We start from the raw sequence: 15,126 nt of genomic DNA, 5'->3' as shown, positions 1-15,126 counted from the left end.
CCTTCTCCAAAGTGTTGGAGAAACATGTTAATAAAGTGATCATGGAGTATGCGGAAAGCCACAATCTCTTGCAGCCCACTCAATCTGGCTTTAGGGCCAATTATAGTACTGAAACTGCTCTGCTAGAGGTGATGGAATATCTCAAAGATAAGCTTGATCCGGGGCAGAGCGATATTCATATTACTTGATCTGTCAGCGGCGTTCGACACGATGCCACATGTGATGCTCCTTGACAGTCTGAGGAACATGGGCATTGGAGGTCAGGCACTAGCCTGGATAACATCCTATCTGAAGGATAGAGAACAGGTAATATGGACTCCCTTTTTACAGCCCCCATGCCCAGTGTGCAGGCAGGAGTCCCACAGGGCTCTTCCTTGAGTCCAACTCTTTTCAATTTATATATGTCTCCTCTAGCACCACTGGCGGAGGCAAATGGCACCAAGATAGTTTCATATGCTGACGACACTCAGCTGATTTTTTCATGCAACATGCCTCACAAAGGTTTTTAAATGGCTGAAGGAGAACCAGCTCAAGTGCAACCCTGATAAATCAGAGATTGTTTTCTTTGGCCAGCCTTTTTTGAGGAATTGGAGCCAATGGTGGCCGGAGGAACAATCCCCCCTAGCGTTGCCTAATCCACATTTAAGAATTTGGGCATCTACATTGATAACACCCTCTCTATGAGCTTCTAAGTTCAGGCCCTGGTGGGAACCTGTTTTGGCTTACTCCGTATGCTGAAAAAATTCCTCCCGCTCCTCCCACCGGCCTCCAGGAAGACAGTGGTTCAGGCTCTGGTTACATCTAGATTAGACTATGCCAATGTCCTTTACATGGGTCTACCGGACTACCTCCTTCATCGCCTTCAGGTGCAAAGCCCAGCGGCTAGGGCAACCCTCAGATTGAAACCTAGTTCTCATATGGTCCCTCATCTTAAAGCCTTACACTGGCTTCCAGTGTGGGAGCAGATAAAATTCAAGGCCATGGTATTTGTCTTTAAAGCCCTCCATGGTAAGGGTGCCGGATACCTTAGAGGGCGTGCTTGTCACTACGCACCTACTAGAGCACTTAGATCATCCTCTGCTGACTTCCCATGCATCCCTAAGGTACGCTTGTCGTGCAGGGGCGGTAAATCTTTCAGCCTTCTGGGTGCTCAGGCAAGGAACAAACTTCTGGCGGCTCTGAGAGCATCCACTGATCTGACAACCTTTAAGAAACAGCTGAAAACATGTCTTTTTAAGAGTTAAGTCATCTTCGGGTGCAGTTATGTGTGAACCTTTAGCGCCGGAACACTCCTGATGGAGTAGCTGTGCGCTTTGCAAGTTCTGTTCATTCATTCATTACACCAGCTTAAGTTTGAGTATTATATTGCAGAAATAGAAAACAGTTAGAAGGTGAATAATGTTTCATTACATTGTCCACAGAGCTTACACACTTATACAAGTTCAGACTTTTAGTTACTGTATTTTTCCTATTAGTTGGTCCCTTGTGTTCAAAGTAGGTCTTAGCAAAATGATATAGCATTTTGGAAGAAATATGCAGATGAATAACCCAGCACTGGATGAGATGATGCCAAACACTTCAACTGCAACCATGTATTTCCCTTGAGTGCTCAGATAGCCTGGGATGAAGGACATCCACACACTGAGGAACACCAGCATGCTGAACGTGATCCACTTGGCCTCATTGAAGCTGTCAGGCAAATTTCGTGCCAGGAATGCCATCAAGAAGCTAGCACAAGCCAAAAGACCCATATATCCCAGCATGCACCAAAGAGCAGTATCTGAACACTCATTGCACTGAAAGAGGATTGTCTCAGTCTTCAATGTCATGTTCTTCTCTGGGAAAGGAGGGCAGAGCAGCAGCCAGGTGGCACAGATGAGGACCTGGACAGATGTGCAAACAGACACAATAACCACAGGAACCCGAGGGCCCAGCCACCTCCTCATGTTACTGCTGGGCTTTGTAGCATTAAAGGCAATGACCACCATGATTGTTTTCGCTAAAACACAGGATACGCAGAGAACAAATATGATCCCAAAAGTAGTTTGCTGCAATAAGCATGTGATTACCTGAGGTTCTCCAATGAAGAGCAGAGGGCAAAAGAAACTAAGCGTCAGGCTACCAAGGAGAAGATAGGTCACCTTTCGATTGTTTGCTTTCACAATTGGAGTTTCTTTATATTTGATAAAAATCCGGTACACAATAATTGTAACAATGGCACACAGCATCCCTGAAGCAGCCAGTACCAATCCAAGAGGCTCCTGATAAGAAAGGAATTCAGTTTTCTTCATGAAACAGTCACTTCTCATCTCATTTGGCCACTGGTCCTCTGGACAACTCCAGCAATTACTAGAATCTCGGAGAGAAATATACTGCTTAACACTACTGCAATACAAACCACACTGTCTTACATTATGCATTCTGTCCTTAATAAAATACATGCTGCAAAGGTCTGGGGCAGCATACATGTGATGTGCCTCTTGCAATAGTCACTGTTTGATTTGTGTCTTAGGAAGCGATATTGTAATGACTGATAGCATATTAAGGGCTGAATATACTAAGGGATTTTGCTGTTCCAAATTGCAGAATCTTAATATCACTTCAGCACCAATCCAAGAGGCTCCTCAGTTTCAAACCAGACCTATTAATACATAGGTCAGTTCACAAAAAAACACTGATCGCAAAAAGACAGTGCATTTTCCATAACTTGTTGTGAGAAATCAGAACCTGTTTGCAGTGTCTCCCCACTTTTTGCCACATTTAGACTAAGCTGGTTTTCTGACTCTGATTGTGCCCTGAACTCTGCTAACCAGACCCATGGCCTGTGCTCTGATTACAAGTACATGATTAGGTATAATTAGTATTGGTAATGACAGATTCCTGTAAGTCCCTAGTATATAATAAGGGAATGGGGATTCAAACTACCTATATGTCCCTAGTATATAAAGGGCAGGGAGGTTTAGAGGCCCAGTAGATTTCCTGCACTAGAGTGTGCACTGCTGACTTGCCTGCTTTCATTTTGAAAGCCAGCCCTGCCTTGCAGGCTGATTTTTAATTACAATTATAAGCAAATTCGACTTTGGAATTAAAAGCACTTCCAAAGTCTCAAACAACCTTATTTTTTACATATAATTCACCCCTAAGCTCTCCCCTAGGTGCCCCAGTGGCAGGGTGCCTTGTAACTATAATCAGGAACGTTTAAAAGATGTTTTATAAGTCCTGGTGAGGAAAGAACTATCAATTCTGTTTTCCCCATTGTAGTGAATGGCTCAATAGACTAACATTGAGATATTTTATTTAAGTATAAATATTAAACATGAGCCACCCAAAAATATAATTTAAGGTATCTAATTAATAGTTAAGATAAATCCACCAACTTGCCACTGTTAGGTTCGTAGTAACTATTACAGAAAAGAAGTTACTAAACTTTCTTTTTTGTGAGCCAAAATCCAGCTTTCCAGCTGCCCTATTCTGATTGATCAGCCTGCGCCAGAGCTGCTTGATGAGGTGTGAATTGTTCTGTCAGAGTAGAACATGGATTTCCTGGTGGTGGAGAAATTTAGCTGCAGAAGCCTAAAGACAGGAAGAGGGAGGGGAAGCCAAACTGGACTTCAAAGGGAGAATGACAATGTGGGATCAGCACAACCTGAACCCCACATCCTGCTCCCCCAGCCACACAGGAGCCTTTGTAATTAGATTAGTCTGGTAGTTGGAAGGAATGTGTTAGTAAAACGTAGACACACCAGTGGGTTGGTGTAGCCAAATCTAAGTCCAAAGAAGAGACTTTATCCATGTTGGATTTTGAGAGAATGGTGCTTTCTGTGGCAAGAATATGCCACACATTGGAGGAAGTGGTCATACATCTGGGTGGCACCCTGCATCTAATTAGTCAGGGGTGCCCCCTGCTTGATCCCCAGAAACTGTGAATAAATTTGGGGGAGCAGCATAGCTCCTCGGATCTGTTGCCTGATACTACAAAGAGAAGAAGGACTACCCTGCTGGAAACTTGATCTACACCCAAAAGGTCAGCACTCTGAAGGACTGCACTTACTGCAGATTTTAGAACTACACACCTAATGACTTTGCCTTGCTTCAAGAAGGATTAAGGAGTGGATCCCCTGCAAGCTACTGGTAAACAGAGCCCACATGCATCATCTGCAGAAGCGCCAGGAGGTGTTTCATAAGCACCGCGGGCTCCCGCAGCGCGGGACACGTGCGAGCGTGCGTGGGCCAAGAGCAGGCCCGTCTGCACCCGTCTGCGCCCTTCAGAGCCCAGAGGAGGCCAGGCCGGGCCATCTCTCCGACATCTTGTCCACCAGCCAAGGTTAAAAGCTGTAGTAATCAGTGAAGTAAGTCCGTTGCAGAAGTGGGCTGTTCTGTGCCCGTATATGCTGTTCGGGAACAAATATGTGAATGACACGATAACAGCCCAATGGATGAAGAGGGCTGGCTGAAAATATATATATACAAGTCCCTGGAAGAAGGCACGGACACGAGGCTATCAGGGTACGGCATCGATTTATTTTTTCAGGACACCTTCAACCCATGAGACTATATACATACAGACCCGCTATGCTAGGAGTGAATGTGTTCCCCACCGATGTTCCAGAGGGACAGGAATTCACTCGCACGCCGCCATCTCCGGCCGCGAGGAGCCACGGACACGCCCACCTCTCGTGGCCACGCCCACCCCTCCAAAACCTGATCTCCTTCCATAAATCATGTGTCAGTTCAGGCAGCGCAGCGGACGGGCGCAGCGGGCGCGCCGTCAGCGCGCCAAAGGCGCGCCAAAGGCAAGCCCGTCTGGGCCCGTCCAGGCCCAGCCGGACCCAGGCCCAGTTACTCTGCCCATTTCTGCCAAGAAATGCCCGACTTACTCCCGGGATAAGCTTCTGGCCCTAAACACCCAGAAACACCCCTCCTGCACCTACACCCACACGGGCGACAACCCCTTCACCAGCTGCAGCCTCTGCAGCCCCCCTGACCCAGTACCCGGCGGACTCCAACTAGGCCTACTCAACTGCAGGTCGCTCGTGAAACACGCGCACGAAATTAACCTCCTGATTCTAAACCACGCCACGGATATCCTGTTTCTCACTGAAACATGGCTCACTCCCAACAATGGCCCTGACATAGTCCTCGCACTCCCTCCTGGCTACCTAATATGCTCGCTGAATAGACCAGAGGGTAAGGAGGTGGACTAGCCATAATATACAAGGACGTCTTCACCTGCAGAACATCGGATGGCAACATCGATGGATGTGAAAGCTGCCACTTCGCCATCCAAATCTCCCCAGTGTCTTCGCTGTCGGGAATGCGTGTATACCGCCCCCCTGGCAAACTCGCCGAATTTCCCAGCAAACTCATCGACCTGATCACCACTAAGTGTATGACTTCCTCCAATTATCTCTTATTGGGGGACCTCAATATCCATTTTCTAGACCCAGTCGACAAACAGGCGACAGAACTTTTACAGGATATCTCCTCCACTGGCCTCGGCCTAAAAAACCCACAGGCCACTCATGAAAGAGGGCAGCTACTCGACCCCATATTCACTAACATCCAAAATCTGACCACCCGTGCTCACGTCCCCCTCCCGTGGACCGACCACTTCCTGGTTCCCTTTGACTGGCCTATCAGCACTCCTCCCCCTCAACCCCCCAAAATCAGAACCCTCACTAGACGCTGGCATAAACTGGTCCCGGACGAATGGGCAGCCAAATTAAAAGAAAACACCCCCCTTCCCTCTCAAGACACCACCGCCGCCGACGACGAATTCAATACCTGGGTTTCCCAATCTCTGGATGACATTCTCCCAAAATCTAGCACCCTCAAGCGTACCAAGAGAGTCAATCCGTCGGCATGGTACACTCCCGAACTTAACCTATTACGAAAGGAATGCAAGAGGAACGAACGCCTTTGGAGGAAGGATAAAACGGCAGAGAAGAAAAACATATTTTGTGCTTCCATAAAATCTTACAAAATGGAGCTACGCAATACCAAAAGCGCCTTCTATGAAGGCAGAATTAAAAACACCTCCTGTTCGGCCCACGAAACCTTCGCCATTCTTAAAGAACTCCTTCACGCCCCAGACCCCCCTGTTAAACCATTGGACCCCGAAGCAGCAGAAAGCAAATGCATTAAACTCTCCACCTTCTTTGATGAGAAAATACAAAAAATTCTCTCGTCCCTTCCCCCTATCGTAGCCAGCCACATGGTCAGGGATCCTGCCAACTATTCCACCCTCCCCTCCCACTTACCTGATTGCCCCTCTCCCTCCCTGGACACCTTCTGCCCAGTGTCTACGGAAGAGGTATCCGCAACACTGGCCTCTATCAAAAGTGGGTCCCCCCGCGATACCGCCCCTCTCCGCTTCCTGAAAAAAGTATCCAGCACCATCATCACTCCCCTCACGTCGCTCATTAACTCCTCCCTCTCGCAGGGCTTAGTTCCCCATAGCTGGAAAGCAGCAGTGGTCAAAGGCCTACTAAAGTAACCCTCCTTGGACCCCCACGACCTTTCCAACTACAGACCTATCTCCCTCCTCCCAGGAAACAGTAAGATCGCGGAGAAACTAGTGAACAAACAACTTTCACTATTCCTGGAGAGCAACAACTTACTCGGGGCTTCCCAGACAGGGTTCCGTCCAGGCCAGGGCACCGACATCGCCCTCCTGGCGGCTGTGGAGAAGGCCAGAAGCATTTTGGACACAGGAGGGTCAGTGGCAGTGATCCTCCTGGACCTCAGTGCGACCTTCGACACTGTGAACCATCACACCCTAATTCAACGACTGGGAGAAATCGGAGTTAGGGGCACGGCCCTGAAGTGGCTAAAATCTTTCCTAGATGACCGCTCCTTTCAAGTCTGGGAGAACGGCAGCCACTCACCCGCAATCCCCCTCCGCTGCGGAGTACCGCAGGGCTCATCTCTCAGCCCGACGTTGTTCAACGTGTATATGTCCCCGCTGGAGAAACTGGTAACTCCGTTCGGCTTATCAATCATCAACTACGCCGACGATACCCAACTGGTGGTAACCCTCTCACACCCGCACCAATCTCCCTCCCACCTCCACAGCTGTCTCACTAAAATCCACAGCTGGATGAACTCCTCAGCATTAAAATTAAACGGTTCCAAGACCGAGATCTTATTGCTAGGACATAAAGGGCCCTCCCTGCCGCCCCACCTTTGGCCTGACTGCTTGGGTGACCCCCCTGCTCCCAAGGAAGAGGTCAAGAGCCTGGGTGTATGGCTCGAAAAAGACCTGAGCTTTAGAACACAGGCAAAAAAGACGGCAGGAATCTGCTTCGGACTTCTCAGGGCCTGTAGAAAAATCTTCCCCCTGCTCCCCGCGACCGCCAAGAAACTTTTGATCCAGGGCCTTATCCTGGCAAGGCTTGACTACTGCAACGCACTCTATTTAGGAGCTCCCGAAGCCACTCTCAACACCCTGCAGAAAATTCAAAACGACGCGGCCCGTCTACTCACTGACACCCCCGCCAGATCATCGGCAAAGCCAGCCCTCAAGCTTCTTCATTGGCTCCCAGTCAGAGAAAGGGTTGCTTTCAAGGCCCTCTGTCTGGCCCACAAGACTCTTCATAACAACGGCCCTCCCCTCCTTAAGGAATTCATCATCCCCTACAAAACGCAAAGGGCCCTCCGTTCCAGCGGAGAGAACTTCATCACAGTCCCCAGAGTCAATAAAGCCAGGTCCGGAGGCCGGCGGTTCTCGGTCCACACGGCCACACACTGGAACAACCTCCCCCGGAGACTGAGAACTGAACCCAATCTCCTGCATTTTAGGAGGGCTCTGAAGACTCTTCTCTTCCCTGACCCTTAAACCCCCTCCCCCGCTGACCCCCCTTGAGTTCAGGTTCCAGCGCTGGGATGCTCTAGGGTTACTACGCGCTTTACAAAACCTTGATAATAATAATAATAATAATAATCTACACCAAGTAGTCCCCATCCTGAAGAGCGTTCAGTGGACATTTAAGGATTTCGCCTGGTGCATTGTTGGAATTGTAGTCTCAACATCCCAAGGACCATCTCTGAGATTCTAGACCCCTGGACCGGTGTTGTGGATACTTTGAACCCTTAACAAGACATTGTGGAAGACGTTCCGGAAGCTCAGAGAAGTTTGGATCAACTTTTGTAAATAGCTCCATCTGCTGACCAGGTGCACTGTGGGAGTTGTAGTCCCAGATCCAGAAGGCAAACCAGAGCATCTGAACCCTTGGCTGGTGCTATGGACTACTTTCCTGCATCAAGAAAAACTTCTGGAAGTAAGTGTGAATACTCTTTACTTTGTCCTGGTCCAGCAGGACCTTTTTTAACCCTTTCGATGCTTGTGACGGAGCAGTTCCTTCATGCACATCGGTCGCGCTGTGCGCATGACGGAACCGCTCCGTCACGGCCCCGCCTGCGCAAGAACCCTTCAGCACAGCGTGGTAATCCGCGCCGCGCTGAAGGGGTTAACCCTCTGCACGCTATTTCCATCTAAACTCTAGTGTTGCATTTAATCTTAAAAAATTCATATCTCTGATTGCTTACGTGGGATTTTTGTTGTTTTGGTGTCTCTTTGTTTGTGAAAATATAATCTATTTTTATAAATTGGGGTTGGATTTTTATTGTGTGTTGTGAATTACTTATTTAATGTATTTTTGTTTTAAAATACTTTACACACCTGTCTCCTAAGTTACGCCTCCCTGCTCGCAGCCAGCTACCAGGGGTTGAGCAGAGGAATAACTTATTAAGACCGTAACTGAACCTTTTATTGTGTTTGTGGACTTATTTCTAGTGGTTAGTCACTAATTATCTCTACTAATAAACCACTTTTCAACACTGCTTTTTAAGACCAGAACAGTTTGTTTGACCCTTGGTCTTCTTCCTCATAGTCCCGTTATATTGTGTCCGTTAGGATGAAGTCTTCTTTTTTTATAGATCATTCCACTTCATGCTGAGAATGAAAGAATGTTTATTTTTTGCATCCTAAATGGAGCAACATTTGTCCTATGCAAATCACATTGCTAATAAAAATGTGATCTCCTGCTGTGCACTTGGTCACCACTTTTACTGAAGATACACATCTCCAAACAGGTGCATAGCTACCAGTGGTGCAGTCAGCGCAATGCATCCGGGCACACAGGTGAAAGGGGGCTCAACTACAACAGCCCCTTGAGCCCTGAGAGGGCCCCTAAATAACCATGCTGAAGTTCTGAAGGTGAACAAGCATTAAAGATTAGATTAGATTTGGGACCTGATTCACAACGGTAAACTTACACTTTTGTGTACGTTTATGTTTGTTTCAGAATTCACAGACTCTGAATTGATAGTAAGTTTACGACTGTGGAGACTCTGTTGTCGGGCGGAGAACTCCACACTTAAAAAGATGGCATGCCTATCTTTTTATTTTCAGAGCCTCAGCAGTTTTAAATTTACTAATAAATCAGAGTTTGTGAATTCCAAAGCACACTTAAACTTACACAAAAGTATAGGTTCAGCTTTGTGAATCAGGCCCATTGTTTTTATTTTATCACATTTGTTATGTGCTGAAAGACAGAGTTCAAATGTCAGACTAATCTTTTCTACCAATTGTTGCTTATTCTTTTAACATGGAGATTGGTGTTTACTTAAGTTTAAGGTGTTTGTAAAGTCAACTGTGTGAACATTTTGCTTGTGAAAAAGCAGAGACTTTAGGATGCCATTTTCATTTAACAGACAACAAATTCTAAATACCTAAATATGAACTGTACAAATATTTCAAAATAAATAAACAGCTAGGAAAGCAAAAATAAAAAACTTTTTTCTAATTCTTAAGTGTGATGGAAGCAAAGATTTTATTTGGATCAAAACAAATCAAGATACTTTCCTTGGTGTTGGCCAACGACAAATATTCTCTGAAACCCAATGAGCACAAATTATCATTTGTGTGCTATATAGTTTTATCAGTAATACTAAATGTCTGTACAAATGTATTGGTCATTTTAATGAGAAATTTGTTTTTTGTTTATAAGAGAGTGGCTACCACACCATTCTTTAGTAATATATGTGTGACAGTGTACTCCTGAATACAACACTAGCTACATATTACACTGTTACCATTTCCCTGCTGAATAGTCATAGCTAATTTGCGACACTAGTTCTTTGTGTGATGCTCGGATTGTTCAGAATCACCATTAGTTCAGTAATGGAACATTGATGGTAACACCACCAGTCTGAAAATTGTGACAGAACCACTTCATACTAGGGCCACAGGAGCTCTTCTGAGCCCCCTACATTTATTCATTTCAGTCCCGGGGAGGTGGCGGTCTCTGTAGCTGTGGGTGGGGCGGGGGCAGCAGGCACAGAAAGGTACATGTCCTGCCTTTTAAATAAATCATACCCTGCCCTCTGGGTCTTCCCAAGGACTACATTAGGGGTGATATATAAGACCTGGCAAGAGGTTTATCTGGCCAGGCCGAAATGGCAGTGTAATCTAAACAGACAGGCAGACCTGAGTCATGGTTAGAGAGCTCCTTAAGTTACTGACACATTAGTGCTACAGGTCCACTAGTAGCATTTAAATTACAGGCCTGGGTACATATAGTGCCCTTTACTAGGGACTTATTGGTAAATGTAAAATGCCAATTGGGGATGAGACAATGTTACCATGTTTAAAGGAGAGAAAACATGCACTTTAGCAGTGGTAAAGTACTCAGAATTCTATGGCCTTCTAAATCAAAGTGAGAAAAAGTAGAGGAGGAGGCAAAAAGTTCAGGGGTTACCCTGCAGAGAGGGCCATTTCCAACCGGCCAAGTTTTTCCTAGAGCTTCCTACAGCTCCTATGGCAGTGCTACCATACGGCTTCCTTGCAATTCTTTTCATCTGAAGTGCACTGTATCCTGTGTGACTACTGCTTCTAAACAGGGTCCCCACTTCAAATGGTTTGTACATATAAATATATCACTTTTTTTATAATCCAAAATGGCCACCATATTTATAAAGATTTTGTCTACCATTTTGTATTGTTATTTCAAGAATACATTATTTATAGTAGCATTTCAAAATGGTCACCCAGTTTTTATACATCAAACAAAATAATAATTTTATTGAATGCACTCCTTTTTTGAGCTGTTTTTTTTGGACTATTCATCGAATGTGCATGCTCCCAGGGTAGTCCCAATGTCAAAAAGGCAAAAGGCCATTGATACACCCAGTCTTTACATCCAACCTTGGAATTGTATAGTGCAGAGTGTACCACAGTTTTACATCAGCCAAAGGTTGCTTCTGAATGCGATGGTAATGTTGAAACAATAAAATAACAATACACCATGCACAATATAATTCCAAGATGGACATTTGCTCTATTCCAGTTTTATCTTTTTTTGCAACAAAATGCCCATTACATTCAAATTGCAGCATTTTATTCTACAATATATTTTTTTACTTTATCTTACATAAAACTTGAGGAGTTTTGTGTATGCTTTATTGTGGGTGGAGAATTGAGTAAAGGTATAAATTAATAGTTGGATGATAAATAGATACATGAGTATAATGGTAAGTGACAGTTATAAGCCATTGTTGTAGGCATGTAGTATTACTCGTACACGTATATGTTTTAACTGTATTTCGTCTTTGATTGTCGATGATATCTTTCAATACTTCTTCAAAACCTTAGTCAGAGTATGTTTTGAATATGTTCTGTGATACCCAAGGTTGCGTCTAGGATATTTTAAATACATCTTTTGTTTGACCTCATGTGGCATCTGTGTCAAATATGTTGCAGGAACATAGCTTAAGGACCTTTAAGTGTCTTTATCAAAAGCCAATTCTGAGTTTACCTCTATAATTCCCCAAACCATTTTCCAGCTCTGATTGTTTTCAGCAATCCATGAGTATGTTTAATTCTGTCTACCTGTCTTGTTAGATATGTGCCCTACAGCACACGGGATGCAGTCAAAGCAGCAGGCAGGATGACCTTTCTGAAGAGCTTTTCTATAGCCAACACCACATCTTTCACTGCACACAGAGCGTGGGGCCTGCAGAATGAAATGTGAAAGGTTATTTCAAAACAATTATGCATTAACCACAACACTTTCAGATTAATTTAAAATATATATTCATAATATATAGTGTACAGTAATTGTATACCAGAATTTATAATCATGGACATATATCTAGAATAATGATTGGTTCCTTTACAATGCACCTATGTATTTAGCCTCATTTATGGATATATAACTAGAAACAGAGCTAACTGAGACAGTAATTTTTTGGGGCACAGCTAGGGGTGAAGCGCAGGTCCCTGCAGCCCCTGCGGTGCAGGGTTCACCTGTGGCACCAGAGTGCCAAACCTTTTAGGGGGCCGCCTTACCTTTAGGGGTGCAGACCTTCAGTGTTTTCTAATTAGCTCAAGGATAATGTACTTCTGTGAGAAATGGGAGACTCTGGGGACCCTTATCCCATTTTGCAGAGGTCCTCATTTGTTGGCATGGCGTATTGAGATTGGAAGAATTGAGCTGTGGCCTTTACGAGTTAAAAAAAAAAGTTTTATTCTTTTTTTCTTATTAGCAAAAGTGTAGCAGCAAGATTACAAGATTACAGCGTGGTACGGACCGTACCCACGGTCTGAGGGCGTGGGTACGGTCCGTACCACCATTATAGTGGTGATGTAGGGGTACGCGTGGTAAGGACCGTACCCACGCCCTCAGAGCGTGGGTACGGTCCGTACCACGCGTACCTCTACGTCACCACTACAATGGTGGTACGGACCGTACCCACGCTCTAAGGGCATGGGTACGGTCCGTACCACGCGTACCCCTACATCACCACTACAATGGTGGTACGGATTGTACCCACGCCCTCAGAACGTGGGTATGGTCCGTACCACGCATACCCCTACATCACCACTACAATGGTGGTACGGACCGTACCCACGCCCTCAGAGCGTGGGTACGGTCCGTACCACGCGTACCCCTACACCACTACAATGGTGGTACAGCCCGTACCCACGCCCTCAGAGCGTGGGTACGGTCCACACCACGCCTTCCCCTACGTCACCACTGCAATGGTGGTATGGACCGTACCCACGCTCTGAGGGCGTGGGTACGGGCCGTACCACCATTGTAGTGGTGATGTAGGGGTACGCGTGGTATGGACCGTACCCAACCTATGAATGCGGGGGTACGGACCGCATCACCCGTACCCCTAGGGCACCAGTACATTTGTGATACAAGGCGTACACACGCCACAAATGGTGGCTTAGGGCCTGGTGCAGCATATAACCAGTATATTGGGGTGTGTGTATGCCCAGGACAGCAGTGTACTGTACCAAGGGTTTAGGCTGCCAAGGATTCCCAGCTGTGGACAGAGACATGTGAGGGGTGGGTGCAGAGGAATACCAGCAGTGGACAGAGACATGTGAGGGGTGGGTGCCTATCACTCCCAGCAGTGGACAGAGGCATGGGGGTGGGTGCCTATCACTCCCAGCAGTGGACAGAGACATGTGAGGGGTGGGTGCCTATCACTCCCATCAGTGGACAGAGACATGTGAGTGGTGGGTGCAAAGGAATACCAGCAGTGGACAGAGACATGTGAGGGGTGGGTGCCTATCACTCCCAGCAGTGGACAGAGACATGTGAGGGGTGGGTGCCTATCACTCCCATCAGTGGACAGAGACATGTGAGGGGTGGGTGCAGAGGAATACCAGCAGTGGACAGAGACATGTGAGGTGTGGGTGCCTATCACTCCCAGCAGTGGACAGAGACATGTGAGGGGTGGGTGCCTATCACTCCCAGAAGTGAACAGAGACATGTGAGGGGTGGGTGCCTATCACTCCCAGCAGTGGACAGAGACATGTGAGGGGTGGGTGCCTATCACTCCCATCAGTGGACAGAGACATGTGAGGGGTGGGTGCCTATCACTCCCATCAGTGGACAGAGACATGTGAGTGGTGGGTGCAAAGGAATACCAGCAGTGGACAGAGACATGTGAGGGGTGGGTGCCTATCACTCCCAGCAGTGGACAGAGACATGTGAGGGGTGGGTGCCTATCACTCCCATCAGTGGACAGAGACATGTGAGGGGTGGGTGCAGAGGAATACCAGCAGTGGACAGAGACATGTGAGGTGTGGGTGCCTATCACTCCCAGCAGTGGACAGAGACATGTGAGGGGTGGGTGCCTATCACTCCCAGAAGTGAACTGAGACATGTGAGGGGTGGGTGCCTATCACTCCCAGCAGTGGACAGAGACATGTGAGGGGTGGGTGCCTATCACTCCCATCAGTGGACAGAGACATGTGAGGGGTGGGTGCAGAGGAATACCAGCAGTGGACAGAGACATGTGAGGTGTGGGTGCCTATCACTCCCAGCAGTGGACAGAGACATGTGAGGGGTGGGTGCCTATCACTCCCAGAAGTGAACAGAGACATGTGAGGGGTGGGTGCCTATCACTCCCAGCAGTGGACAGACACATGTGAGGGGTGGGTGCCTATCACTCCCAGCAGTGGACAGAGACATGTGAGGGGTGGGTGCCTATCACTCCCAGCAGTGGACAGAGACATGGGGGTGGGTGCCTATCACTCCCAGCAGTGGACAGACACATGTGAGGGGTGGGTGCCTATCACTCCCATCAGTGGACAGAGACATGTGAGGGGTGGGTGCAGAGGAATACCAGCAGTGGACAGAGACATGTGAGGGGTGGGTGCCTATCACTCCCAGCAGTGGACAGAGACATGTGAGGGGTGGGTGCAGAGGAATACCAGCAGTGGACAGAGACAACTCCATGGGTGTATGTACGCATCCCTAATTTTCAACTATGTTGATAGTGCCATAACAACACATCACTGACAGCAGTGTCCCACTCCCATGAGGATGGATGTCTTTCCCCCACTGCATGACACAGCAGCACAATACTCACACAGAGATCATGCCACAAGACTGTATAGTCATGTCAATGCCTACTAAACTAAGAGAGCCAAAGGGAACACACACTGTCACGCACATCCCAGGACTGATAGGAATGTACAGGTGCTGGGACAGCCACCAAGATGTTGTCTCTCATGGAAGGAATAGGGTGGAATTCCCACAGATACAATGCCCACAATTGTGAGTCAGGTGCCCAAATACCCTGCAGAACAAGTACCATATGTGT

General features: G+C 47.0%; 1 protein-coding gene across 1 annotated transcript in view; it reads right to left on the bottom strand.

Moving 5' to 3' along the window:
* Positions 1 to 1,454: 1,454 nt before the first annotated feature.
* LOC146782669 (extracellular calcium-sensing receptor-like) overlaps positions 1,455 to 15,126 on the bottom strand; it is a 140,535-nt gene continuing 126,863 nt past the window's right edge. The window contains exons 5-6 of the mRNA XM_085637169.1: positions 11,891 to 12,014; positions 1,455 to 2,356 (exon numbers count right to left, since the gene is read on the bottom strand). Coding sequence (XP_085493295.1) covers positions 1,455 to 2,356; positions 11,891 to 12,014 — 1,026 coding nt within the window. The remainder of the gene's footprint in view (positions 2,357 to 11,890; positions 12,015 to 15,126) is intronic.

This window comes from Triturus cristatus, chromosome 12, assembly GCF_964204655.1.
Source record: "Triturus cristatus chromosome 12, aTriCri1.1, whole genome shotgun sequence".
NCBI lineage: Eukaryota > Metazoa > Chordata > Amphibia > Caudata > Salamandridae > Triturus > Triturus cristatus.
This window is presented reverse-complemented; position numbering and strand designations above follow the sequence as displayed.